This window comes from Mesocricetus auratus, unplaced genomic scaffold, assembly GCF_017639785.1.
Source record: "Mesocricetus auratus isolate SY011 unplaced genomic scaffold, BCM_Maur_2.0 Super-Scaffold_100024, whole genome shotgun sequence".
Lineage (NCBI taxonomy): Eukaryota > Metazoa > Chordata > Mammalia > Rodentia > Cricetidae > Mesocricetus > Mesocricetus auratus.
Genome location: NW_024429205.1, coordinates 1,454,378 through 1,477,247, shown reverse-complemented (window position 1 = coordinate 1,477,247; position 22,870 = coordinate 1,454,378). Strand labels below are relative to the sequence as shown.

Here is a 22,870-nt window from a genome sequence, read left to right as displayed (position 1 = left end):
AGTTAATCATGTATCCTGCCACTTTGCTGAAGGTGTTTATCAGTTGTAGGAGTTCCCTGGTAGAATTCTTCAGGTCACTTATGTAAATTGTCATATTATCTGCAAATAGTGAAAGTTTGACTTCTTTTTTTATATCATTTTTATTTTAATTTTAAATAGCTTGTTTTACATGTCAATCCCATTTCCCTCTCCCTCCCCTCCTCCCGCACTCCCCTTCCCCCCCCCAGCCTCCCACTCTATTGCCAATTCCTTCCACATAGGGGATATCTAGAGTCTGTCATTTCACTCCGGGTAGGGTCCAGGCATTCCCCTAAAAGTCCAGGCTGAGAGAGCATCCCTCTTTGTGCTATGGGCACACAATGACTGTTTGTATTCCAGGGATAGACACTGATCCACTGCTCAAGGCCCCATAGGTTGCCCAGGCCTTCTCACTGACACTCACATTTGGGGGGGGTCCAGATCAGTCCCATGTTAGCCTCCCCGCTGTCAGTCTGGGGTCCAAGAGCTCTCCCCTGTTCAGATCAGCTGTCTCTGCTGGTTTTGCCAGCCCATTCTTTGCCAATTTGCTCATCACTCCTCTCTCTCTGTCACTGGGTTCCTTGGGTTCAGTTCAGTGTTTAACTGTGTGTTTGCCTCTGCTTCCATCAGCCACTGGAGCCATTTGGCTCCCAGATGGTTATAGACATCAAGTTCATTATCAGGAATGGGCATTCGAGGTGGTCTCTCCACTATTACTTAGCTTGCCAATTGGTGTTATCCCTTTAGATCACTAGAGGTCACTCTGGTGCCTGATCCATCTTCTAACCTATGATTCCCTCTTCCACCTATTCTACCCCCACCCACTCAACTTCCTGTTCCCCCATGACCTACTCTCTCTTTCTCTTATCGCCCTCTCTTCTTCCCAGCTCCCACTCCCCCTTACCCCTCACCGTGTTCCCCATCCATTCAGAGGATCTTGTCTCAATCCTCTTCTCTTGGATACTATGCATCTATGCATATCTTTTAGGTTCTTTCCTGTTTCCCAGACTCTCTAGAAACCATATATGAGTGAGTACATACCATGTTTGTCTTTTTGCGACTGGGTTACCTCACTCAGGATGGCTTCCTCCAGTGCCATCCATTTACCTGCGAATTTTAAGATTCCATTGTTTTTTTCTGCTGAGTAATACTCCATTGTGTAAATGTACCACATTTTCTCCACCCACTCTTCAGTTGAGGGGCATCTAGGTTGCTTCCAGGTTCTGGCTATTACAAATAATGCTGCTATGAACATAGTGGAGCAGATGCCCTTGTTGAATGAATTTGCCTCATTTGGATATATGGCCAAGAGTGCAATTGCTGGGTCTTGCAGTAGATTAATTCCCATTTTCCTGAGGAATCTCCACACTGATTTCCAAAGAGGCTGTACGAGTTGGCACTCCCACCAGCAGTGGAGTAGAGTTCCCCCTCTCTCCATATCCTCTCCAGCATAAATTGTCTTCAGTGTTTTTGATTTGCATTTCCCTGATGGCTAAGGATGTTGAGCACTTTCTTAAGTGTCTCTTGGCCATTTTAGCCTCCTCTGTTGAGAATTCTCTATTTAGATCTGTACCCCACCTTTTAATTGGATCCTTTGGTGTTTTGGAGACTTGTTTCTTGAGTTCTTTGTAAATTTTGGAGATTAGCCCTCTGTCAGATGTGGGGTTAGTAAATATCTTTTCCCATTCTGTGGACTGCCTTTTTGTCTTGTTGACTGTGTCCCTTGCCTTACAGAAGCTTTTTAGTTTCAGGAGGTCCCATTTGTTAATTGTCGATCTCAGTGTTTGCGCCACTGGTGTTATGTTTAGGAAGTGGTCTCCTGTACCAACTCGTTGAAGAGTATCTCCCACTTTCTCTTCTAAAAGTTTCAGTGTGGCTGGATTTATGTTGAGATCTTTGATCCATTTGGACTTAAGTTTTGTACAAGGCGATAAACATGGATCTATCTGCAGTCTTCTGCAGACCAGTACCCAGTTATGCCAGCACTATTTGTTGAAGATGCTTTCTTTTTTCCATTGTACAGTTTTAGCTTCTTTGTCAAAAATCAAGTGTTCATAGGTGTGTGGGTTAAAATTGTTTTCAATTCGGTTCCATTGGTCTACCTGCCTATTTTTGTGCCAATACCAAGCTGTTTTCAGGACTATAGCTCTATAATAGATCTTGAAGTCAGGTATGGTGATGCCTCCTGAAGTTCCTTTATTGTATAGGGTTGTTTTGGCTATCCTGGGCCTTTTGTTTTTCCATATAAAGTTGATTAATGTTTTTTCCAGGTCCTTGAAGAATTGTGATGGAATTTTGATAGGGATTGCATTGAATCTGTAGACTGCTTTTGGCAAGATTGCCATTTTTATTATGTTGATCCTACCAATCCAAGAGCATGGGAGATCTTTCCATTTTCTGGTATCTTCTTTGATTTCTTTCTTTAAAGACACAAAGTTCTTGATATACAGGTCTTTCACTTCCTTGGTTAACATTATCCCCAGATATTTGATGCTGTTTTTGGCTATTGTAAAGGGTGATGTTTCTCTGATTTCTTAATTTGACTTCTTAATTTCCAATTTGTGTCCCCTTGATATCCTTTTGTTGTCTTATTGCTCTCTCAGTAACTTCAAGTACAATATTGAAGAGATATAGAGAGTGGACAGCCTTGTCTTGTTCCTGATTTTAGAGGAATTGTGTTGAGTTTCTTTCCATTTAGTTTGATGTTGGCTGTTAGTTTGCTGTATATTGCCTTTATTATGCTTAGGTATGTTCCTGTTATCCCTGATCTCTCCAAGACCTTTATCATGAAGGGGTGCTGAGTTTTGTTGAAGGCTTTTTCAGCATCTAGTGAGATGACCACGTGATTTTTCTTTTTCAGTTTGTTTATGTGGTGGAATCCACTGATAGATTTTTGTATGTTGAACCATCCCTGCATCTTTGGAATGAATCCTACTTGATCATGGTGCACAATTTTTCTGATGTGTTCTTGGATTCCTTTTGTCAGTATTTTATTGAGTATTTTTGCATCAATGTTCAAGAAGGACATTGGTCTGTAGTTCTCTATCTTAGTTGTGTCTTTGTGTGGTTTGGGCACCAAGGTAATTATAGCCCTGTAAAAAGAGTTTGGTGATGATCCTTCTGCTTATATTGTGCGGAACAATTTGAGGAACATTGGTATTAGCTCTTCTTTGAATTTCTGGTAGAATTTTGCACTGAAACCATTTGGTTGGGAGACTTTTGATGACTGCTTCTATTTTGTTAGAGATTAGAGGTCTATTTAAACTGTGTATCTGTTCTTGATTTAATTTTGGCAAGTGTATCTATTAAGAAAATTGTCCATTTCCTTTAAATTTTCGAATTTTGTGGAGCACAGGTTTTCAAAGTATGTCCTGACAATTCTCTGGATTTCCTCAGTGTTTGTTGTTATGTCCCCCTTTTCATTTCTGATTTTGTTAATTAGCATATTCTCTCTCTCTCTCTCTCTCTCTCTCTCTCTCTCTCTCTGTCTTTTGGTTAGGTTGGATAAAGGTTTGTCTGTATTGTTGATTTTCTCAAAGAGCCAACTCTTTGTTTCATTGATTCTTCCTATTGTTTTTTTTGTTTCTACTTTATTGTTTTCAATCCTCAGTTTGATTATTTCCGGCTCTCTACTCCTCCAGGGTGAGTTTGCTTCCTTTTGTTCTAGAGCTTTCAGTTGTGCTGTTAATTCTCTAGTGTGGCTATTCTCCAGTTTCTTCATGTAGGCACTTAGTGCTATGAACTTTGCTCTTAGCACTGCTTTCAAGTGTCCCATAGGTTTGGGTATGTTATGCCTTCATTTTCATTGAATTCTAGGAAGTCTTTGATTTCCCTCTTTATTTCTTCCTTTATCTAGGAGTGATGCAGTTGAGCATTATTCAATTTCCATGAGTTTGTTGGGTTTCCGCAATTTGTGTTGTTGCTGAATTCTAATTTTAAACCCTGGTGGTCTGATAAGATACAGGGGGTTATTCCAATGTTTTTGTAACTGTTGAGGTTTTCTTTATTGCCAAGTATATGGTTGATTTTAGAGAAGGTTCCATGTAGTACTGAGAAGAAGGTATATTCTTTTGTGTTTGGATGGAATGTTCTATAGATGTCTGTTAAACCCATTTGGGTCATAACTTCTGTTAGTTCCTCTGTTTCTTTTATAAGTTTCTGTCTGGTGGTCCTGTCTAGTGGTGAGAGTGTGGTTAAGTCTCCCACTATAAGTGTGTAGTGTTTAATGTATAATGAAGGGAGTTCAAATATAAAAATGTTTGAGGCAAGTGATTGTCTTAGTTACTTTTCTAATGCAGTAATAAGACACCATCACCAAGGCAATGCCCGTTTTGGGGTTGACACTGTTCCAGAGTGTTAGAGTTTATGGTCATCATGGTGGGGAGCATGGCAGCAGACAGCAGGCAGAAGAAGGCAGGCAGCAGGCAGGCATGGCATTGGAGCAGTAGCCAAGAGCTTACATCCTATCCACAAGCACAAGGCTAAGAGAGAACTAACTTGGAATGTCATGGGCTTTTGAAACTTCAAAGTCTGTCCCTGGTGACATGCCTCCTCCAACAAGGCCACACTTCCTAATCTTTCCTAAACAGTTATATTAACTGTGGATCAAACATTCAAATATATGAACCTGTGGGTGCATTCTAATTCAAACTATCACAGTGGTCTATTTATTAACTGATTTGAGGTAATCAATAAGGTCAAGTATTTAGTTAAATAACCAACAATAAGAATAATCTATGTATGGATAATTCTGGCCTTATATTCAAAGCTCATCTTAAATGTTGTTTCAATCATCTTTCCCATCATCACTACAATCTGAGTATCACCCAACCTTACAAAACGGTCGCCCAGAACAGGAGCAACACAACGGATACTCAGGAGTAAGTGAAGAAGCAGCAGAGACATCCCTACTCTGCTGTACCAATCTCACAGCACTCTAAGGAGCTGCACAGGACAGTAAAGCCAGAAACCAGGAATGGGCATATAGGCAAGGGCCTGGAATTGCCATGTTCCTGTTGCTGCTGTCTATCATTAGGAAAACCCTTCCCCATGTCTACATCTCAGCATCCTCATCCGAAGTATGGGGACAGTCCCATCAAGAAATCATGGGATCATCAGAGGTCACTCAGGGATGTGTGGAACAGAGAAGTTCCAACTTAAATGTTTTTATTCAAACCAGAGCCACGCCTGACTATTTTATTTTCTCTGTCCCCTTGTAATGTATTCTATGAAAGCAGACTAGTTTTTCTCCACTACTCTCATCACCAAAGCCAGTGCTCATCATAGTAAAAATTTTAAAAGGAAGGGAGGGAAGGAAGGAAGAGGGAGAAAGGAAGGAGTGAATGAAGGAGAGGAGGACTGTAATTACAGTAGTCATGGATGTTTTGCCTGTTTGATGGAACTTTGCAATTACCAAATGAATCAGTTGCAGACATGTATAAAATTGATTCGGAGTAGGTGAGAAATCAAAGGAACTGAAATTTGTGATGAAGTTTTAATGCTCTTAAATTATTTTCAACATTTCTTTAATAAAATATGTGATGACAAATTTCCCTGTCATGATGTCAAAAATCACACCATATATTAAAAAGGATCTGGGGACCAAGATGTTCAGATTAGCATCTGGTTTGCAGTCTCGGGATCCCTAGTCACAGGAGGAACTACCTATAAGACTCTGGATCTCTGAGATCATGGGGGGGGCAGAGTTTTCCTCACCTGAACCTTAGGGTGGGTTCTAAGTGTGTGGTCTAAATTCTACGACATTATGGCATTCCGATACGGTGCCATCAGGATCTGCACTCTGGTCACACTCACTAACTTGCATCAAAGTTTCATGCTCCACAGGTGAGGAGGTGAGAAGGATCACTTCCGGGAGGGCAGGAGAGCCAAAGCCGAGACAGCACTGTTTCCCTCTCAACTCCTGTGTTCCTTTTAGCCCTATCCTCAGCATCACCTTTATCCACTGTGTCCTAAAGGAGTCCCCTTTTCCATCAATCCAAGAAAAATTCCCTCCCCCCCCCCGATTCCTCGTTCCTGTTGTGCCCTCTGAACCCACGCACACACACATCCCTCTGCACGGATCACGCAGCTGACGTAGAATACTGTTTTCCTGCCCCCCCCGCTTTCATCTAACTCTGCAGGGCTTGCAGGTCACTGTACCAAAGTCATCGCCGCTCCCCTGTTTTCGGAGGTGATGAACCAGTAGACAGCACTCACTCTCTCTTGCTACCGCAGCTCACTGCAAAGGGCACCTGAACTCCCTCCGTGCACTCTCAAGCTCAGCAGAGCACTTTTGCAGAGCTCATCCGGGTCTCTTTATCCTGCATGACGTTCTGAACCGCTGCACCTGCACTGCCTGGGTGTCCTCTCCTTACAGCGACCGCATGTTTTTAAAGTGCAAAAAAAAACCCTCCTCACCACTTCACTTTTCAAAAGATTTAGTGCGGGTCCTCTAGTCATACAGCAAAGTCATCACATATACAGCAAAATAGTTCTAAGAAACATCCATGTTTTCTTATTCAATATCTTTAACATCTTATACAAGGCACATGGTTCCTATTCTCTGAGTGAGCATGGCAGGAGTGTTCAGTATCAACCTGTTATGCAGCAGCCAACTTTAATCTCCTTTGAATGCCCCCAGAGAGCTATTTGTTGCACAACACTTGACAAATTCTTACACACATAAGAGAATTCCTGTTTTTTCTTCTTTGATCCAACAGGCTACATCAGCCTTATTCCTAAGAGCAAGACAGAAGAAACAGCCTGAGGGACAGCTGTGGTCAGAGAGTGAGAGCTAGAGAAAGCCCTTCTGGGGATGCGGCAACACCTATCCAAGTCACGATGAGCATCTTGGAGCATGCTGGGAGACAGGCAGTTTCTCTTGGAACAAGCAGGTATTCCCAATTTCATTGCCTTATTCTTGTTTCTGACCTTGCTGCCCAATTCCTAGGCTGTCTGAAGCCCCCATACTTAATTGGGTGACTATGCATGCTCTGCATGTCCACATCTGGGTGAGAAATATAGGTTCTGTCTCTCAAGTCTGGTAATAATTGAATGTCTACTGTCTTTGTGCATTAGTGTACCAACTCTTGTGAGGCCCATCTTCCAGTGCTCCTGAATCACTGGGCATTAAGTATCATACTCCACCATCATATTATTCATGTGAAGGGCATACCCTCTGTCAGACTCACATAGAGACTCCGGGTGAGCCAGCCCTCCTTTTTCTATGAGTCTGAGCCTATGCAAGTGAGAACAAGTCCCAATCCTAACTGTAACCACAACACTCATGGTTCCTTTAGACATTTTATGCAAGGTGCTTCAGGGCATCTGACATAGAAGATGAACATAATGGGGACATGAACAGGTGTCTTTGAAGAACTCTACTCAAGTATTGAGAGGGTCCTGTAGGCAAGGGACTGGGGCAGGATAACACAGTCAACAGATTCTCTGGTTTGGATGTCAGTGGTGGATGTCAGATCGAAAGGTGATTGTGGTATGACACCACCTTCACGTCAAGCCTGACGGGACTAGGGTTACATGAGAGGCTTCCAAGTAGCTGAAGAAAAGAGTCCCCTCACTGGGAGCACTATGTTAGTATGTCCTCACTCTAGACAGCTCCATTTGCAAGAATTCTTCTAAGCTCAACACCCTATGTCCACATATACATATATATAATTATGGTAAGCAGGCATAGGAAATTTCAACAAGCTTAGCTGGGGTCCCCTTCTCCAAACCATAATAACCTCACTTCTGCTTTTGCCTTAGATGACCTCCTGCACCAAGATTTTCTTTCTCAGCTGAGCATGAAAATTTCCACTGACTTATCTGTTGGCTACCCTCCTTCCTTTTTGAAGTATTTCATACCTACAAGTGAAAAAAATGCACCAATGAAAAAGAATCCATAGAGATTACCTAGAGAGAGAGAAATGGACACAAGCAGTCTTCCTTCAATTATTAACCAGCCACGCAAATGGTTGACGGGGACACAGAAGTAATTAAACACAGCTAACACGTGAGAGGATTGATTTATTCCTTGCTTATAGAATTTCACTTGCAATGCACCATAGCCTACACTTCTGTAAAGCATGTCAGCACCACAATTACATCTGATAAACAACACAGATCCCGCAGTCCCATTTAACCACAGCATTTGTTTCCATTTGCTTAAAAAAACTCAAAGAATTATGAGAACTATATAGTTCTTTCCCTTTCCTGCTTGCCATGGTTGGAGCTAAGCTCATATTTTCTGATCAAACGAAGTCCTTGGTGTAGTAGGGGGTAAAAAATATATATTTGTATGTGTGTGTGTGTGTGTGTATGTGTGTGCCTGTGTGTGTAGTAAGATGTGTGTTTTCATATTTTCTATCCTGATCTATAGGAAGTGTCTTCCTGCCTCAGGGCATATGGGGGCACAGAAAAGCTGCATTCCTAGGCTTATTGGATCTCATTCCTAATTAGATGTACTGTCTGCTGCAAGCAGGGTTTTCCACCTTGCTCAGAAAGGAGGAAAGTGTCTCCCTGCATTGACTCCTAAATGTCCCAGGTGAAGGCAATTCTTTATGCAGATTCCAGTTTCAGAATGAACCATGTGGACACTTCTCTCCTTCTCAAAAATGTATTCAAAGGTGTCATGGGGGTCCACAATCCCTCTGGAAATTCACCTCTCATTGGAAATATCTCCGCAATTCAATTTCATGCCTTCTGTGGCCTCTATCAGTGGCCTGGACGAGTCTATGACACAGACTTTCAGGCATCTCCTGCCATTAAGGCACTACACCTGCAGCATCCAGTGCAGTTCAGACCCAGGCTAATTACACCAGACCAAGCTGGGTTCATTGTCTAGTACAATCAGCTGAAGTGAATGAGAAAGTTTGGAGGAACAGTTCAAGCGTATTCTCCTCTCCATACCCTGTGCCTTTTGCTTCCAGCAAGAACAGAGCCAGGACCACAGGCGTCCGTGGTGACTGGCCACCCCTCGCTTTGGTCTCAGTTTGAGGTGTGGGAGCTCACCAAACTGACCCAACCTCCGGGCTCTGACTTACCTCCTTTTTAAGGTGAGACCTCAGGATGCATGTTAACTACCCCTTGGGACACCTGACTGCAGGGGACTGCCCATATTAACCCTAGCACACCAGTCTGTGCAGACTGAGCTTCCCAGGAAGAGGTCTGGGAGCTAGGATGAAAAAGCTGGAGAAAAGCACAGGAGGCTGTTATGAGAAGGTGACAGCAGTGTGTCCAGTAACAAAGTCATTTGGGGACATCAGGAAATATCCTATTTTGCTGAGACTTGCCTGCCCCACAAGGAAGTCCCAACCTCACCTTCTCCTGTGTGCACGTGCCTTCTCAGAAACCATTAGTTCTGCCATTACTAACCATAGATGGTGTTCCTCTTATGGCCTGATGTGACAGTTAATGCCATGATGGCCATGTGCCCTGGTTCCAAGCAGCAGATTTTCACTTCCCTTCTGGGTCACTCTTCAGCATGCCTGGAGTTCTACAATGGGTATCTTACTTTCATGCCCACAGCCTCTTTCCTGATACCAGTGGACACTGCAGGGTCTCACCCTACATTTAAGTCTCCCCAGCTTTAAATCAACTGGAAGGGATTCATTGTTCAGTCTTGCAGTAGTAAGTGCTCTCTGTGTGGTAACTGGAGACATCACACAAGAAATAGTCTTTCATGAGTTGATAAGATCAGGGGAAATGGAAAGGTAAACCAGCTTGTATCAGGGGACCAGACACACCCTCCAAAACAACACATAGCTATAGCAGTGAAGAGCAGCTTAAAGAATGCACCCAAAATGAGGGTGTGCTAATTTCTAACACTTGAAAAGCCGTTTTCTTATAGTAGTCAGTGTTCATGCCCGTCACTGGGAGCAGTCTTACCTGCTTGGTCTTTGAATATTTTCGATATGACGACAGGGACCCCATGCTCTGCTCCTCCCTAGAAGGCAGAGACACGAGAAGGAAACAGCTATCATGACTGACACTGAAGACGTTGGGGCCTGAAGGGCAGGGGTGGCAAGAAAATAAGCTCATACCTTGATACTCAGGCCCAGGCCACCCACAGGTTGTCTGCGAAGTGTAACAGTTCTGTGCTTTAAAAAATGTTAGGGAAAAAATAAGTTTAGGTTACAATGCATTATCAGAGAATGAACAAAAGAATGTACATGTAACTTGCTCATCAAAACTTAAGTGATTTTTAAAATAAAACTTCCAGTTTGGCACTCTATAACCTCTGCAGTAGAGGTACCATGGCCAACCTTCAACCAGTGGTCTTCTTACAGGTAAACAAGGTTGCTGGTAAAATCAGGTCTTGTTGAAGGCATCACTGGAAATTCACACAAAATTGCTATAGAGCTGATTAGCTTGTTGTTTCAACCTCACATTGCTCTGACAACAGAGCTCCATTTGGACAATGCCCATGACCACTCTCAAAGTGGAGAACTTGGCTCCTTTTAAATGTGCTTTCCTCCCACCAGCCCCAGAAGGAAGATCCTCAGCACACATCACTGCAATTTCCGTGTGTAGTCCAACTGTGGTCACCAGTATGTATTCCCAAGAATCAGGTTTTTCATTTTTTCATACTCCAAACACAGATGGCTAATAACATTTAAATCAACATGGCAATAGAAGTTAAACATATAATACACCTATCAATTGGCAATACTCAAAGTTTTGTCTCCCACATATGAAATCATGGTCCATGGTCTTTCATCTTGCTGTGGTCTAAACTGATGGAAACATTTCACACAGCTGCATGTAGGTGTGGGACAAATCATGCAGGAAGCATGCTAGAAAGGACAGGGGAGATGGCTGGGGCATAATAATACATAGAGAAGGTATTTCTTTTCCTTCAAAAATACAATAGGAACCACAAACATCATACTTTAACTGAAAAGTAACGACATTCAAACTGAAGGGCTCCAAAGCATCAATGTTTGAAAAGCAATGATAGAGGCCAAGGAATATGACAGGACACCTGGAAACCCTGCTTCACCCTGAGGCTTGGGTACCAAAACAGCACAGATAGAAACAGGAGGCTGGTAGGAAAAGCTGCTGTGGCCCTTGGCATGTGTGATGTCTTCCACAGACTGCCGTGTCAACCTGTCAATATACTCATAGGAGGGAGTATGTTGGTTATAAGATGGCTAGGTTCTAACTGGATGTGATGGCATATGTCAGTGCTTCTAAGAGAGCTTCCCAGAACAGCAGGACACAGAAGTATGAACCCATCACTCACCAACAAAATTGATGCCTTAAATACATATATACTCAGAATAAGAAACAAAAAAAGAGCAAATAAACGCACTTCACAGAATCCATGAGTGAATTCCCCAAATAGCATTGTAACTGGAAGCATTATATCTTGTGCATACTTCAAAGGTCTATGAACCCTTTATAAGAGCACACACAAGGAAAAGGCTGCAATTTAGAGACCTTCCTGTAAGAACACTCGTTTTCATTTTCCTCATCTAAGCCACATTCAAGTGCACCTGGCTCTCATGGCAGATACATTGTCAGGACTTATCTGAGGGGCCCAGAGTGTGGTCATTTACACTGCAGCAAGAGAGAGCAGCAGCACGCAGTTTAAACCACATTTATCACAGCATTAATTACAACATCCAGGATCTCAAAACAAGCTAAGTATCTAAGGATGGATAAATTGATTGAGATTCCACGGTGGAAAACCAGCCAACCGTGAACAGGAGGGGAAGTTATTCATCTTTGACAACATACATGAACTGCAGAGGATTACTAACACGTTGAGACAATTCGGACACAGAAGAAACATACAATGTGATTTCATGTCTGTGGTGGATGCCAGGGTTACAAGGTACAGATGTAGCAACATTGGACAGAGGCAGGTGTGAGGTATATTTATAGATGGGCATGGTGGCACATGTCTGAAATTCTAGTACTAGAAGATAAAAACAGGAGGACCAGGAGTTTATGTTCATCTGCTGGTTACACGGGGGAGTTTGAGGCCAGTCTGGGACACAGGAGGCTGTCTCAATAAAATATAAACAAAAAGGGTTAAGTTCTGGGACTTTAACTACAAGATGAAGATGACAGTCCACAATATTGTACTGTATAGTTGAAGTTTGCCAGTACCACTGAGACCTCCACACACACGCACACAATGTAAATATGCAAGATAATATATATATATATAGATACATGAGTTAGCTTAATTACAGCAATCATTTCTATATGTAAGTCAAATAATCATAAATGTAAATCAAATAATTACACTGTACAGCTTAAATATTTTTCATTTTAATTGTCATTTATATCTTAATAAATTTGATAAAAATTAAATCTGCCATAGGGACAAAGCATCCACTATTGGGAAAGGAGCCTTAGTTAGGGTTTGTATTGTAATAAAACACCATGATCAAATTTAGCTTGGTGTGTAAAGGGTCTATTTTAGCTTGCAGTTCCAATATCACAGTTCATCATCCAGGGACGTCTGGGTAGGGACTCAAGACAGGAATCTAGAGGCACAGATCTAAATACTAGTCTGAAGCTGCACAAACTTTAGTCTGGAAGTTAAGAATTGAGGGCTACAGTGGGTAAAAGATATTCCACAGGAACTTGAAGAATAATACTATAGGAAAGTTGCATCTAGCACTTAATGAAAAGATACATAAAGGGTAAGAATTATCTGTCAAGGAAGACAGCTGTCTTCACGTATTTATAGTCAGAAGGAAGTGTGGGGAGAGCCAAGTACAGTTGAAGTGAGACTACTGCCAAGGTATGAGTACCAGCTGATCCCTAGGAGAGTGTGCTGGGCTGAATCCTAGATGCAGTCTCTCCTAAAAGTCATTTTATAGCACATTGTGGGAGGGGAATGAAGCAAACTTTGAGAACTCAATGAATTACCCTACAGAGCACATCCACTTCCCAGAAGGAAAGTTTCATCACATGTCATCATCAGTTCTGGATCTGTTCCTCTGATTAGTGAGTGAGGGCCTGTGCATGGAAAGGGGGTGTTCACTTGTAGGGGAATGTCCACACTACACATGTCCAGAGGGTCAATCACATTACACACCCAACTTCTTATCCAGCTCTAAATGCTATGGCCTTGGCTCTGATGGGTGGTTCTTGACACAACAGATTTTGTCTTGATATTTCTCTTGACCACAATGATGAATTCGCCAGTGGCTTGATCTGTACAACAAGAGCTCTCATAATACAACACCCTCTACATGACTAGATCCACCAGATTTTGATGCATGAGTTGTGTGAAGGACACCATCACTCCAAAACATACACTGGTTAAACCACAGTCAATTCCATGTTGCTGTTGTTCTGGCTTTTTAGATAAAACTCTTACTATGTGCCCCTGACTAGCTCTGAACTTGGTATGTAGACCAGGCTAGGCTCAAACTCACAGAGATATATGAGTGTCTCTGCCTCCTGGGTGCTGGGATTAAAGATGTGTGATATCACTTTTTGTATTCAGTTCCTAGTCAGAGGTGTCCATACTGAGAAGCATGCAAAGATAAGAAGAAATACCAGGCTTCCAGCCTAAGCCAAATTGAGAGTTCTGGGCTCAGTAAGGAATCCTGTCTCATGAAATAAGAAACAGAGGAGGATTTGATGTCAACCTCTGGCCACCACACATTCATACAAATGACTACACCATACACATTACACATATATACATGCATATACCACACCTCTTCTCCTCCCACCTCTCCCACTCCCCCCTCCAACATTAAAAAAGCAAACTCGGAGAAGAACTACAAAACGAGTATTTAATTGTGTGATGTGGCCAGCCCATACTTAGGGATAAATGAATCACAGCATGCCAGTTTCTCACAGAAATTCCCGAGCAGCGATTTTTTTGAAGGTCTCTTTTGAAGCTCCTGGACCTGGATTGGTTTGAGCCATGCCCTGGAGGCAAGAGCACTTACATTAGCACCAGGAGGTGCTCCCCCGATGCAGACGACATCTTGCTTTTGAATAGTCAGCACCTCTTTTGTCAGCTTCAGCCGGACGTCATAGGCATTTTCCAATGCTTCATCATACAACAAGGCCAGAGCAGTTTTGGTCTGAGGACACAGAGTGGCGATAGGAAAAGTGAGTACAGCCCTCAGCCATGAGAGATGATAGGTGAGTCCTTTCCCACCGCCTTCTAACCTGCGTACACATATTTCTCTCTGTTCATGGCAGAAACTGATTGATTACAGGACTCTTTTGGATGTATATCTCTCTGGGAATCTGGGCTTTTCCTGTGTCCTACATGCTGCTTGGGATTTTCCAGACTTCCTGAGACATGTTTCCACAACCTCATACCAGACATGCTGAGTAACCCTTGTCTCCATTTGGAGCAAGCATTCAGGGTAGCAGGGCTACCTCACCAGCTTTATAGATGGGGAACTGCAAGACACTAAGACTCTCTTGGGGTCAACACCCGGAACAATAAGAACCCAACCCGTCTAACAGCTGCAGCCTATGACACCAGGGGATGTCACCAAGGAGAGTCACATCGGGGAAACTGCCTGAGGAAAGGGCTCATGTTGCGAAGGGCAATCAGGGCTCTCAGATTACATGGAAAGGTGAGGTACCCATTCCCTGCAATGTCAGTATGACCAGCACAGAGTCACATGCGATATTAATTTACAGCAAATTCCTTGAGCCAAGTAGCCTGTGTCAGTGAGTTGTCTTGGTGAGGAAAATCCCTGAACCCATAAACCACAGGGACGGAAACAGCTGGAATTCATTCAGAGGAAAGAATAATTATGTAGGATGAAGGCCCAGGAGATGGTTCTGACCCTTTGACGAGTGAATATGACATTCTAGTTACACATCTTGTGGTGGTGAGTGTCTGTGGCCAGCTTGGCTGGATGGAGAAGTGCCTAGGAGACTACTAAGTGGAGTTTTCCTGAGGGTGTCTCTAGAAAGGACTAAATTAGGCCGTCTCTGAGGTGATCAGTGGTTTAAGCCACTGATAGACCCGGAAGTTGGACTACTGGGGGGTGATGGGACTGTGGAAGGAAGGCCCTCATTGGAAGGTGTACAACTTAAAGGAGTATCTTGCCCTGCCCATTTCCTTTTCTTCTCGGCTTTCTGATACTAGTAGGTCACCCACATGCTGCAGCCTCCAAGATACTGATTCACCCTGGCCTAAAGCAACAGCACTGCCATGGAAACCTCAGTAATTGTGACTGGATGTAATCCTCCTGCCTCACAGTGTTTTCATGAACTTTTTCACAGCTACTGGGACCGTAGAGCACACATTTTAATATTTAATATTTAATATCATCTATTTAAAAGTTCACCAAGGAGATCAAACAGGACTCAATAGAGACCTGGCAAGGGCCAGCTGCTGGCTTCCTTTGCCATCTGAACCAGGTGACAACAGAAAATGCAGCTCCTCAAAATGTTTTAAAAAAAGGAAAAGCCAGGAACAAAACCAATTTGGAGATAATTAAGCTTTCTAAGTCAAAACTATAATTTTATTCTAATCACTTTCCCCTATGAAAACATTCACTTACACCCATCTATAATTAGCTTGCCAGAGATAATTGTGTGCTTTGACATAAATATGATGTAACATCCAGGGGGTGTGTTGTGTGACCCTTACTGCACCTCTGTAGACACTGGCCACTATTCTCAGAAAACTCATCAGTGTATTCCAGATACGAGGTAGCGAGGAGACCGCAGCTGGCGCCAAATCCAGGCAGAGTGCAGAAGGGCCCCTTCCCACTTAACTCCAACCCAGTACTCTCACCTCTGAGAGGACCATGGCTCCAGCAAGCAACAGGGACTTTGTCCTTCATACTGTACCCCAAGTAAAAGTTACCTTAATCTGCTTCTTTAAAGTAAACTTTGAGTTTTCTCATCCATAGAGAAAAATAAAATAAAAACCTAATAAAAAACAAACCGCTATCCTTTCTGTGGCTTTCCATTCTGGGGTGGACAGTATCATTGCCTATGGTGTATGCGGCCCTCTGACTGCCATGTCTGAATCCCCCACAATCCCCATGAAGCGTGCCCTATATGGGAACACACCTAACTCTGTAGTCACAGGACCCAGTATTGTCCAGACCCTTCCCGGTACCATCCATGCCCCCACAGGCACTCTTTATCACCATGACGAGGGAAGCCTCATTCTTCTGGAGAAACATGACCCAGCAGTCGCCACCTCACAGAAAGAAACACTTTCTGCACTGCTATGAGCTTCGGTTCCCTCTGGTACCTCTTGGCTCCCACCTCAGCCATTCTGTTACCCTGTAGGCAACCAACACTGCAGTCCTGTGCCCACCTGCTCTCTGCTGGTCCCATACAGCTCCCCCTTCACTGCCTGGCATAAAACCACTAAGGTTTAAAACCTTGACCTCATCACATGGCCCCAGAGTCCTGGTTCCTTTGTCTACTCTGTTTCTTCTTGGGATCTGCAGAAGGTGAGCTTCATGCTACAGGAGGATCATATTACTTTGCTCAAGGCTGGGTACAGGTTCCTGCAGCCAGTCAGTATTGTCTGGACAGAAATGTTCACAACCTCAAAGCTAAGGATGTCGTCAGATAGCATCTGAAACTCATAGAGAGTTCCCTGCTTTGCTTAACCTGCTTGATGGGACCCCTGTGTGTCTGTGTTTGAAAACTGCCTTGATTTATACTGTCCTTTTGTTCTGTTACCATAAAAAACATTAGCAAGCTGTTACCGCTTTGAGACGCGGCATTTGTGGCAAGCTGAATGTGTGTTCCTGGGCCATCATCACTCATAGCTGGCTCTACAATAAACAATCTCTCGCTCCCCCTGAGGTGAGAGCTATGTTTTGTATCAACACAACATTCAGCATACAATAACGCGGCAGTTTTGTTGCAGAGATAAATCTGCATGTCATTATTTCAGGGTTACGGCAGGCATGCAGCCATTTATGAACCCTGAATCAAGTTCAAATGCAGGCATGCTGATTGTGAGATCCCTGTCTCACTTCACAGCACATTCCTTACTGCGAGGACATAACAGCTCTGATCACACTGCTAAGCATTTCACAGGATAAATTTTTTTTCTATCTTATGTGTGTGGCATACATGTATGTATGTGTGCATATTAGCGTGTGCGTGGGCACACATATGTGTACGTGTGGATATAGAGGTCAGCTTTGGGTGCTGTTCCTCAGTTGTTTTGTTCCACCTCTCTTTGAGACAGGGTCAGTCATTGGCTTGGAACCTACCAATTAGGCTAGAATATAGTAAGACCCCATACCACTCAAGGAAAAATTTGGGCATGGTGGCATGTGCTTGTAATCCCGGCACCTGGGAGAAAGAGATCGGTGGCTTGCTAGAGCTTACTAGACAGCCAGACTAAACTACTTGGAGAGCCACAGGTTCCAACAAGAGACCCTGTCACAAAAGGAAAACAACAACAAAAAAACCAATATAGACAGTATCTAATGAATGACATCAGAGGTTGACCTCTGATCTCTGTACACACAAGCACAAATCATATGTACATTCAACATGTCATGGTCACCAAATGAAGTCGCTTCTATTTAGTGTAATAATAATATCACTGTTCCTGCAACTTAGTCGACTGTTCACCATGGTACAATATATAATACAAGGTTGTTTATATGTATAATTTCATTTAAGCATATGTTCATCTGTAACTGGGAATACGAAATCAAATGGAAATTGAATTTCTCAGCAAAAGCCAAACTTCTCATCAGTGACCTTGAGGTGATTGAAGGTTGTCCCAACAGTGGACTCACTATTGTCATTTAACTAATTACCATGAAAAACCCACTATGTAAGCACAAGACAAAAAACACAAGAGATATACAGCAAATAGAAAACTCCAATATATAGTCCAAACAATTTTATTATCATGTCATCATTTCACGTAACATCATATTATTAGTGTGCACGTGTGTGCTCACATACATGCTATGGTACATGTGTGGAAGTCAGAGGACAAGTTCGCTGAGTGAGTTCTCACCTTCTACATTTACTTGGGTTTTCCAAGGATCAAACTCAGGTCATCAGGGTGGTATGTTAGGCGCTTTTACCCATTGAGCCATTTCACTGGCCCACCCAAAATAATTTAAAGAGGTACTTTCATAGCAATAAGTCCCTATATTAAAAAGAAAAACTGTAAATATCTTTAAATTGTGCTTCAAGGATATAGACAAGGGACAAACTAAACTCGAAGTGTATATAAAGAATGAAGAACAGAAAGATTACAAGATGCACAAGGAAAAAAATAAACCTAAGAATCAATTTTTAGTTTCCTTTGAAATTAAATAAGCCTTTATCTAGACTGAGGAGAAAATGAAGGATATTCAAATATTGAGTGAAAAGTACAAATAGTGATAAGCTGATGATGAATGGAAGTGGAGACATTTCACGAGATGGCACAAAAAAAAAAAAAAACAAGCAGGGGCTAAGCACAAGCACGTATCAACAAGTTTGGTATCCTAGAGGAAGTAGACACATTTCTAGACTATCAGACCTTACCATGATTTAACTTGGAAGAAATAAATGGGAACCACAAACAGAACAATAGTAAAGAGAATATGACACACTAATCAAAAGCTCCCAACAAAGAAAAGTCCAGGAACAGATGACTTCTCAGCTCAATTCAATCAAACTTCAAAAGGTGAATTAATGTCAGCATTCCCAAACTTTCAAAACACAGGACCAGAAGGAATACTTCTAAACGTACTTTATGATTTTAGTCTCACCTCACACAAAAGACCAACAAAGACACCACAAGAAAACTACACATATTCTCAACACTGATGCATATGTTCTCCACAAAATATCAGCAAACTAAACTCAGTAATATATAAAAAATGGTATATGTTGTAGCCAAGTAGGATTCATCCTGGCATGCATGGATGGTTTAACAGATATAAAGTATTGTAATTCATCATACATAAAAGTTAACTTTTACTAGCATAAAAGTTAAAAGCCACAGGACCAACTCAGTCAATATAGAAAAGGTATCTGCTAATTCAACATCCTTCTTTGATTAAAAAACATTATTTTGGATATAGAAGGACATTTTCTCAACAATAGGAATATTTTAAAAGCCTCCCACTAACATCATCAACTGTGGGAAAACTGAATGTTTCATGATTAAATTTACAGTGGGGAAATAACACTATAATAATTGGTGCTGGTGAAATGAGATTTCTACATGCAAAAGAGAGGAACTGAACTTGTATATTCCATCAGATATAAAAAATCCTGAATATTTGTAAGATCCAGCCTTATCACCTGAACAGGAAACCTCCTGAAAGTAAATGACAAAAGCTCCTTGATATTGGCCTGGCAATGATTCTTGCAAGGAGTATCACAAAAGACATCAGGGTATATCATCAAAATAATAAAAAATAATAATACATGATGATAACAATAGTAATAAAATCATGATAAATGGGATTGTAGAAACTGAAATAATCTCATACCCAAAAGGAAACAACGAGTAAAATAAAAGGAGAATATACATAATGAGAAACAATGAAAGATATACAATTGATAAGGAGTTAACTTGAAATTCCAAACAGCTCATACAATCCAGTAACTCAAATCAAATAAACTGACAAAATACCACATAAAAGTCCCGAGCAGATATTGCCAATGAGGAGGATGCAGGGTGTCCAAGAAGTATGCAGAAAGATGTTCAACATTATGAATATAAAACCATTACTTAGTAGGACAGCTATTAGCAAAGTCAAGAGAGAGGAGAGGATGTATTTCAGTGGCAGAACAATTGCCTAACATACCTAAAGCTCTAGTTAGGTTAAATACCCAATACCGGTGGGGAAATGTCAAAAGTGTGAGCATATAGTTGGCATAACCATTATGGAAAAGAGTGTGTGTTTCAGAAAACTAAAAGCATATATGCTGTGTCACAAAACCACTCCCCATATCATGGACACTGAACCTTAAACAAATGAAATCACCACATCACAGCGACAGCTGAACCCCCATGCTCATAAAAGTATATGTCTCAAAATGTGAAAATTATCTATGATTCTATCAATGGATGAATATATAAAGTAATCAGGTTATACAATACATACCTGAAAATTATCCAAACCTAATAAGGGAAAGGATTCTATCATTAGCTCTAAAACATGTGGTAGAATAATCCTTCTCTCTCAATGGTTAATTAAAAAAAACCTGACAGGCTAGTAGCCAGGCAGGAAGCAAAGGCAGGACAGCCAGACACAGGACACTGGGAGGAAGGAAGGCAGAGTTAAAGGAGTCACCAGGCAACACAGAGGGAGCAGGAGATGAACATGCCATGTTAATAAAAGTACTGCCATGTGGCAGAGCATACATAAGGAAAATGTGTTAACTTAAAAAGTAAGAGCTAGTTAGTAATAAGCCTGAGCTATTGACCAAGCATTTATAATTAATAATAAGCCTCATTGTGATAAATTTTATTAAGCAATGAAGAAATACTAATGTGGCATAGTTTCACTTATATGTGAAATATTAAAAATAAATACATCAAACACACAGAGAAAATTAGAATTTATCAGGAGTGGGACAGAGGAAATGTGGCAACATAGGTCAGAAGACATGCAACACTGTATAGATAAGGGATGACATGTAGACCAGGTTTGCAACAGCATTCTTTCTGTTAAATGAGCAAATTCCAGCTGCTCCTACAAAACTTATGGGTTACTCTACAAGATGGTGGGTATGCCAGCAGTAATATCTCACTAGTTATATCTTACAATCTTATGTGAAATGTCTTCAATAAACAGAATGAAGTTTGTTTGAACATATTCAAAGACACACATCTAAGAATAAGATGAAACATATATTATAAGGTTCATGATTTGAAAACTACTGCTAAATTTAGAAGTGAGATAGTTTCTTTGCAAATTAATTTGAATTCTTAAACTGCATAAGTCAGTAGAAAGCAAATATCACTGCATAAAAAGACACGTTATGGAAGTTAACTATTAAACAAACACCACTCCCTGTTTGACAGGAAAAATCTAGCTCCCTGTATGCCATTACCTGAAATGGCTACATAAGTTGTATTGTCACACCTCTGGGGACGCTATACCTCATTGTGCCTCGAGCCAAAGCCAATTTATATTTTGTTTCAAATTGGCTTTGGCTCGAGGCACAATGAGGTATAGCCTCCTCTTTGGGTGTTTGCTCAGTCACTTACTCAGTGACCCAGACAGAACAGGGGCTGTGTAAGGGGCTGTGAAGAAGGTGGTCTGGTTCTCACTTCCCAGTCGACGGGTGGTGAAGGTACATAGCAACACTTCTGTGAGCCTGTACTGTTCTGAAGTTCAGGAAAGGGGGTTTTTCTTGTGTTACTAAGGTAACCTGGAGCTTTATATTAAACTCCTGGAGAAAGAACTCTTGTTTGTAGGTTTCCCTTAGTGACCTCCTTCCTACCACCTGTTTCATCTGTATGAAATCCCAGAAATGGCTCTCATGTTTGGTTTTGACTTGGAATGCCTTTTTGTTTTGTCTTTTTGTGAAGCATGTTGCTTATAAATTCCATAAAGTTAAGATGTATCATTTATCCAAATTTTAATTGGTATCATTCTTTTCAAGGCCTTTAGGGCAATACCTGGTATTATTTAGTATAAATATACCATGGTTGGTCCTTGTTTCTTGTTGGAATTTTCTATTTTTTCCTTCCTCTTGACAGGAATTAGCTTTCTATAGGCAGTAAGGTAAAAGGTAAAGCTAAACATGCAAATGTTAGAATACAGAGGCCGTATTTTAAACAATAGTTAGGAAGACTCACCCAAATTTGTAGACAAGCACACCTACAAGATTAGTGACTGGCAAGGGAGGCCAATGGGGTTGACAGGAATCAGCAAAATGATTCAGCATCAGCTAACAAATAAGTCAAAAATGGGGAAATGGGGCCTTCAACTTGTGACTACTTAGCAATTTGGGTCCATGAGCAGTTTGTGATCACCTCCTGGGAGACAGGCACAGCGTATAGGCACAAACTCAATTAACTCAAACTCAACATTCCCAGAGAATTAAGCAATCTCAATAGGCATTATCTTGGCCCCTAAACAAGCAGTTCAAAGGGTTCTCCTTCTCCTGGGCCCTCCCACTCTTGGGAGTTTCTCTCACTTTGTCTTGATTATACTTGATAAACCTTGATCTCACTTTGCTCCTGTGTGTGTCCCTGGCTTTAATTATCATCAGCCTGAGACAATTAGCTCAAATCAGGTTGATTTGGGGTGGTCATTGGTTGTCTAGAACCTGAGTTTCTAAGTCAAGCAAACACATCTGGGCTGAGAAAGGATCCATCATTCTGACCTCTTTCCTTCCTTCTTGGAATGGGTCAAGTGCGTCCGACTCAAGTTCATCATAGTTACTGATTTCTTTCAGCTACACTTCATAGTTGTACTTTTAAGAATTTCTCTAGATATTAAAACACTAATATCATCTCTCTGCCTTCTGTTGCTCCAGCAGCAGCACCACTCATCATCCTGTTCCGGGACCAAGGTAGGTGGTAAAGCCATACACTGAACACATGATGGGCCTTTGCTCATGCTCTGTTCACAATAAACAGTAACTGCGAGGCAAGAAAACAGCACAGTTCAGTGGACACTATAGTGGTGCCACTGTGAGGTATGATGTTAGGAGCACAAATAATAAGGATGCTTGAAAAAGGATAAGGAATCATATTATTAATTATCTGGCTTCCTAATTGGACCCAAGACCTGCTCAACAAGAAGGAAATCATGTCTGGTAGTGGAAACCTAGCCAAATACTCAACATTAGTGAAGTCATAGATCTTGGAGGACAGCCTACAACCACCATTTTACTAAGCCAGCACAAACTCTAACCACATTCTAAATATCTGTCCTTATTCCTGCAGATAAGT

The 22,870-nt window shown here is 41.7% G+C and overlaps 1 protein-coding gene across 3 annotated transcripts in view; it reads right to left on the bottom strand.

Moving 5' to 3' along the window:
• The window catches only part of Sntg2 (syntrophin gamma 2), a 197,876-nt gene that overhangs the window by 119,849 nt on the left and 55,157 nt on the right, over positions 1 to 22,870 (bottom strand). For 2 of the 3 annotated variants that reach the window (XM_040730870.1, XM_040730872.1), the window contains exons 2-4: positions 13,941 to 14,078; positions 10,059 to 10,115; positions 9,904 to 9,961 (exon numbers count right to left, since the gene is read on the bottom strand). In XM_040730870.1, coding sequence (XP_040586804.1) covers positions 9,904 to 9,961; positions 10,059 to 10,115; positions 13,941 to 14,078 — 253 coding nt within the window. The remainder of the gene's footprint in view (positions 1 to 9,903; positions 9,962 to 10,058; positions 10,116 to 13,940; positions 14,079 to 22,870) is intronic. The other variant, XM_040730871.1, reaches the window with a different exon arrangement.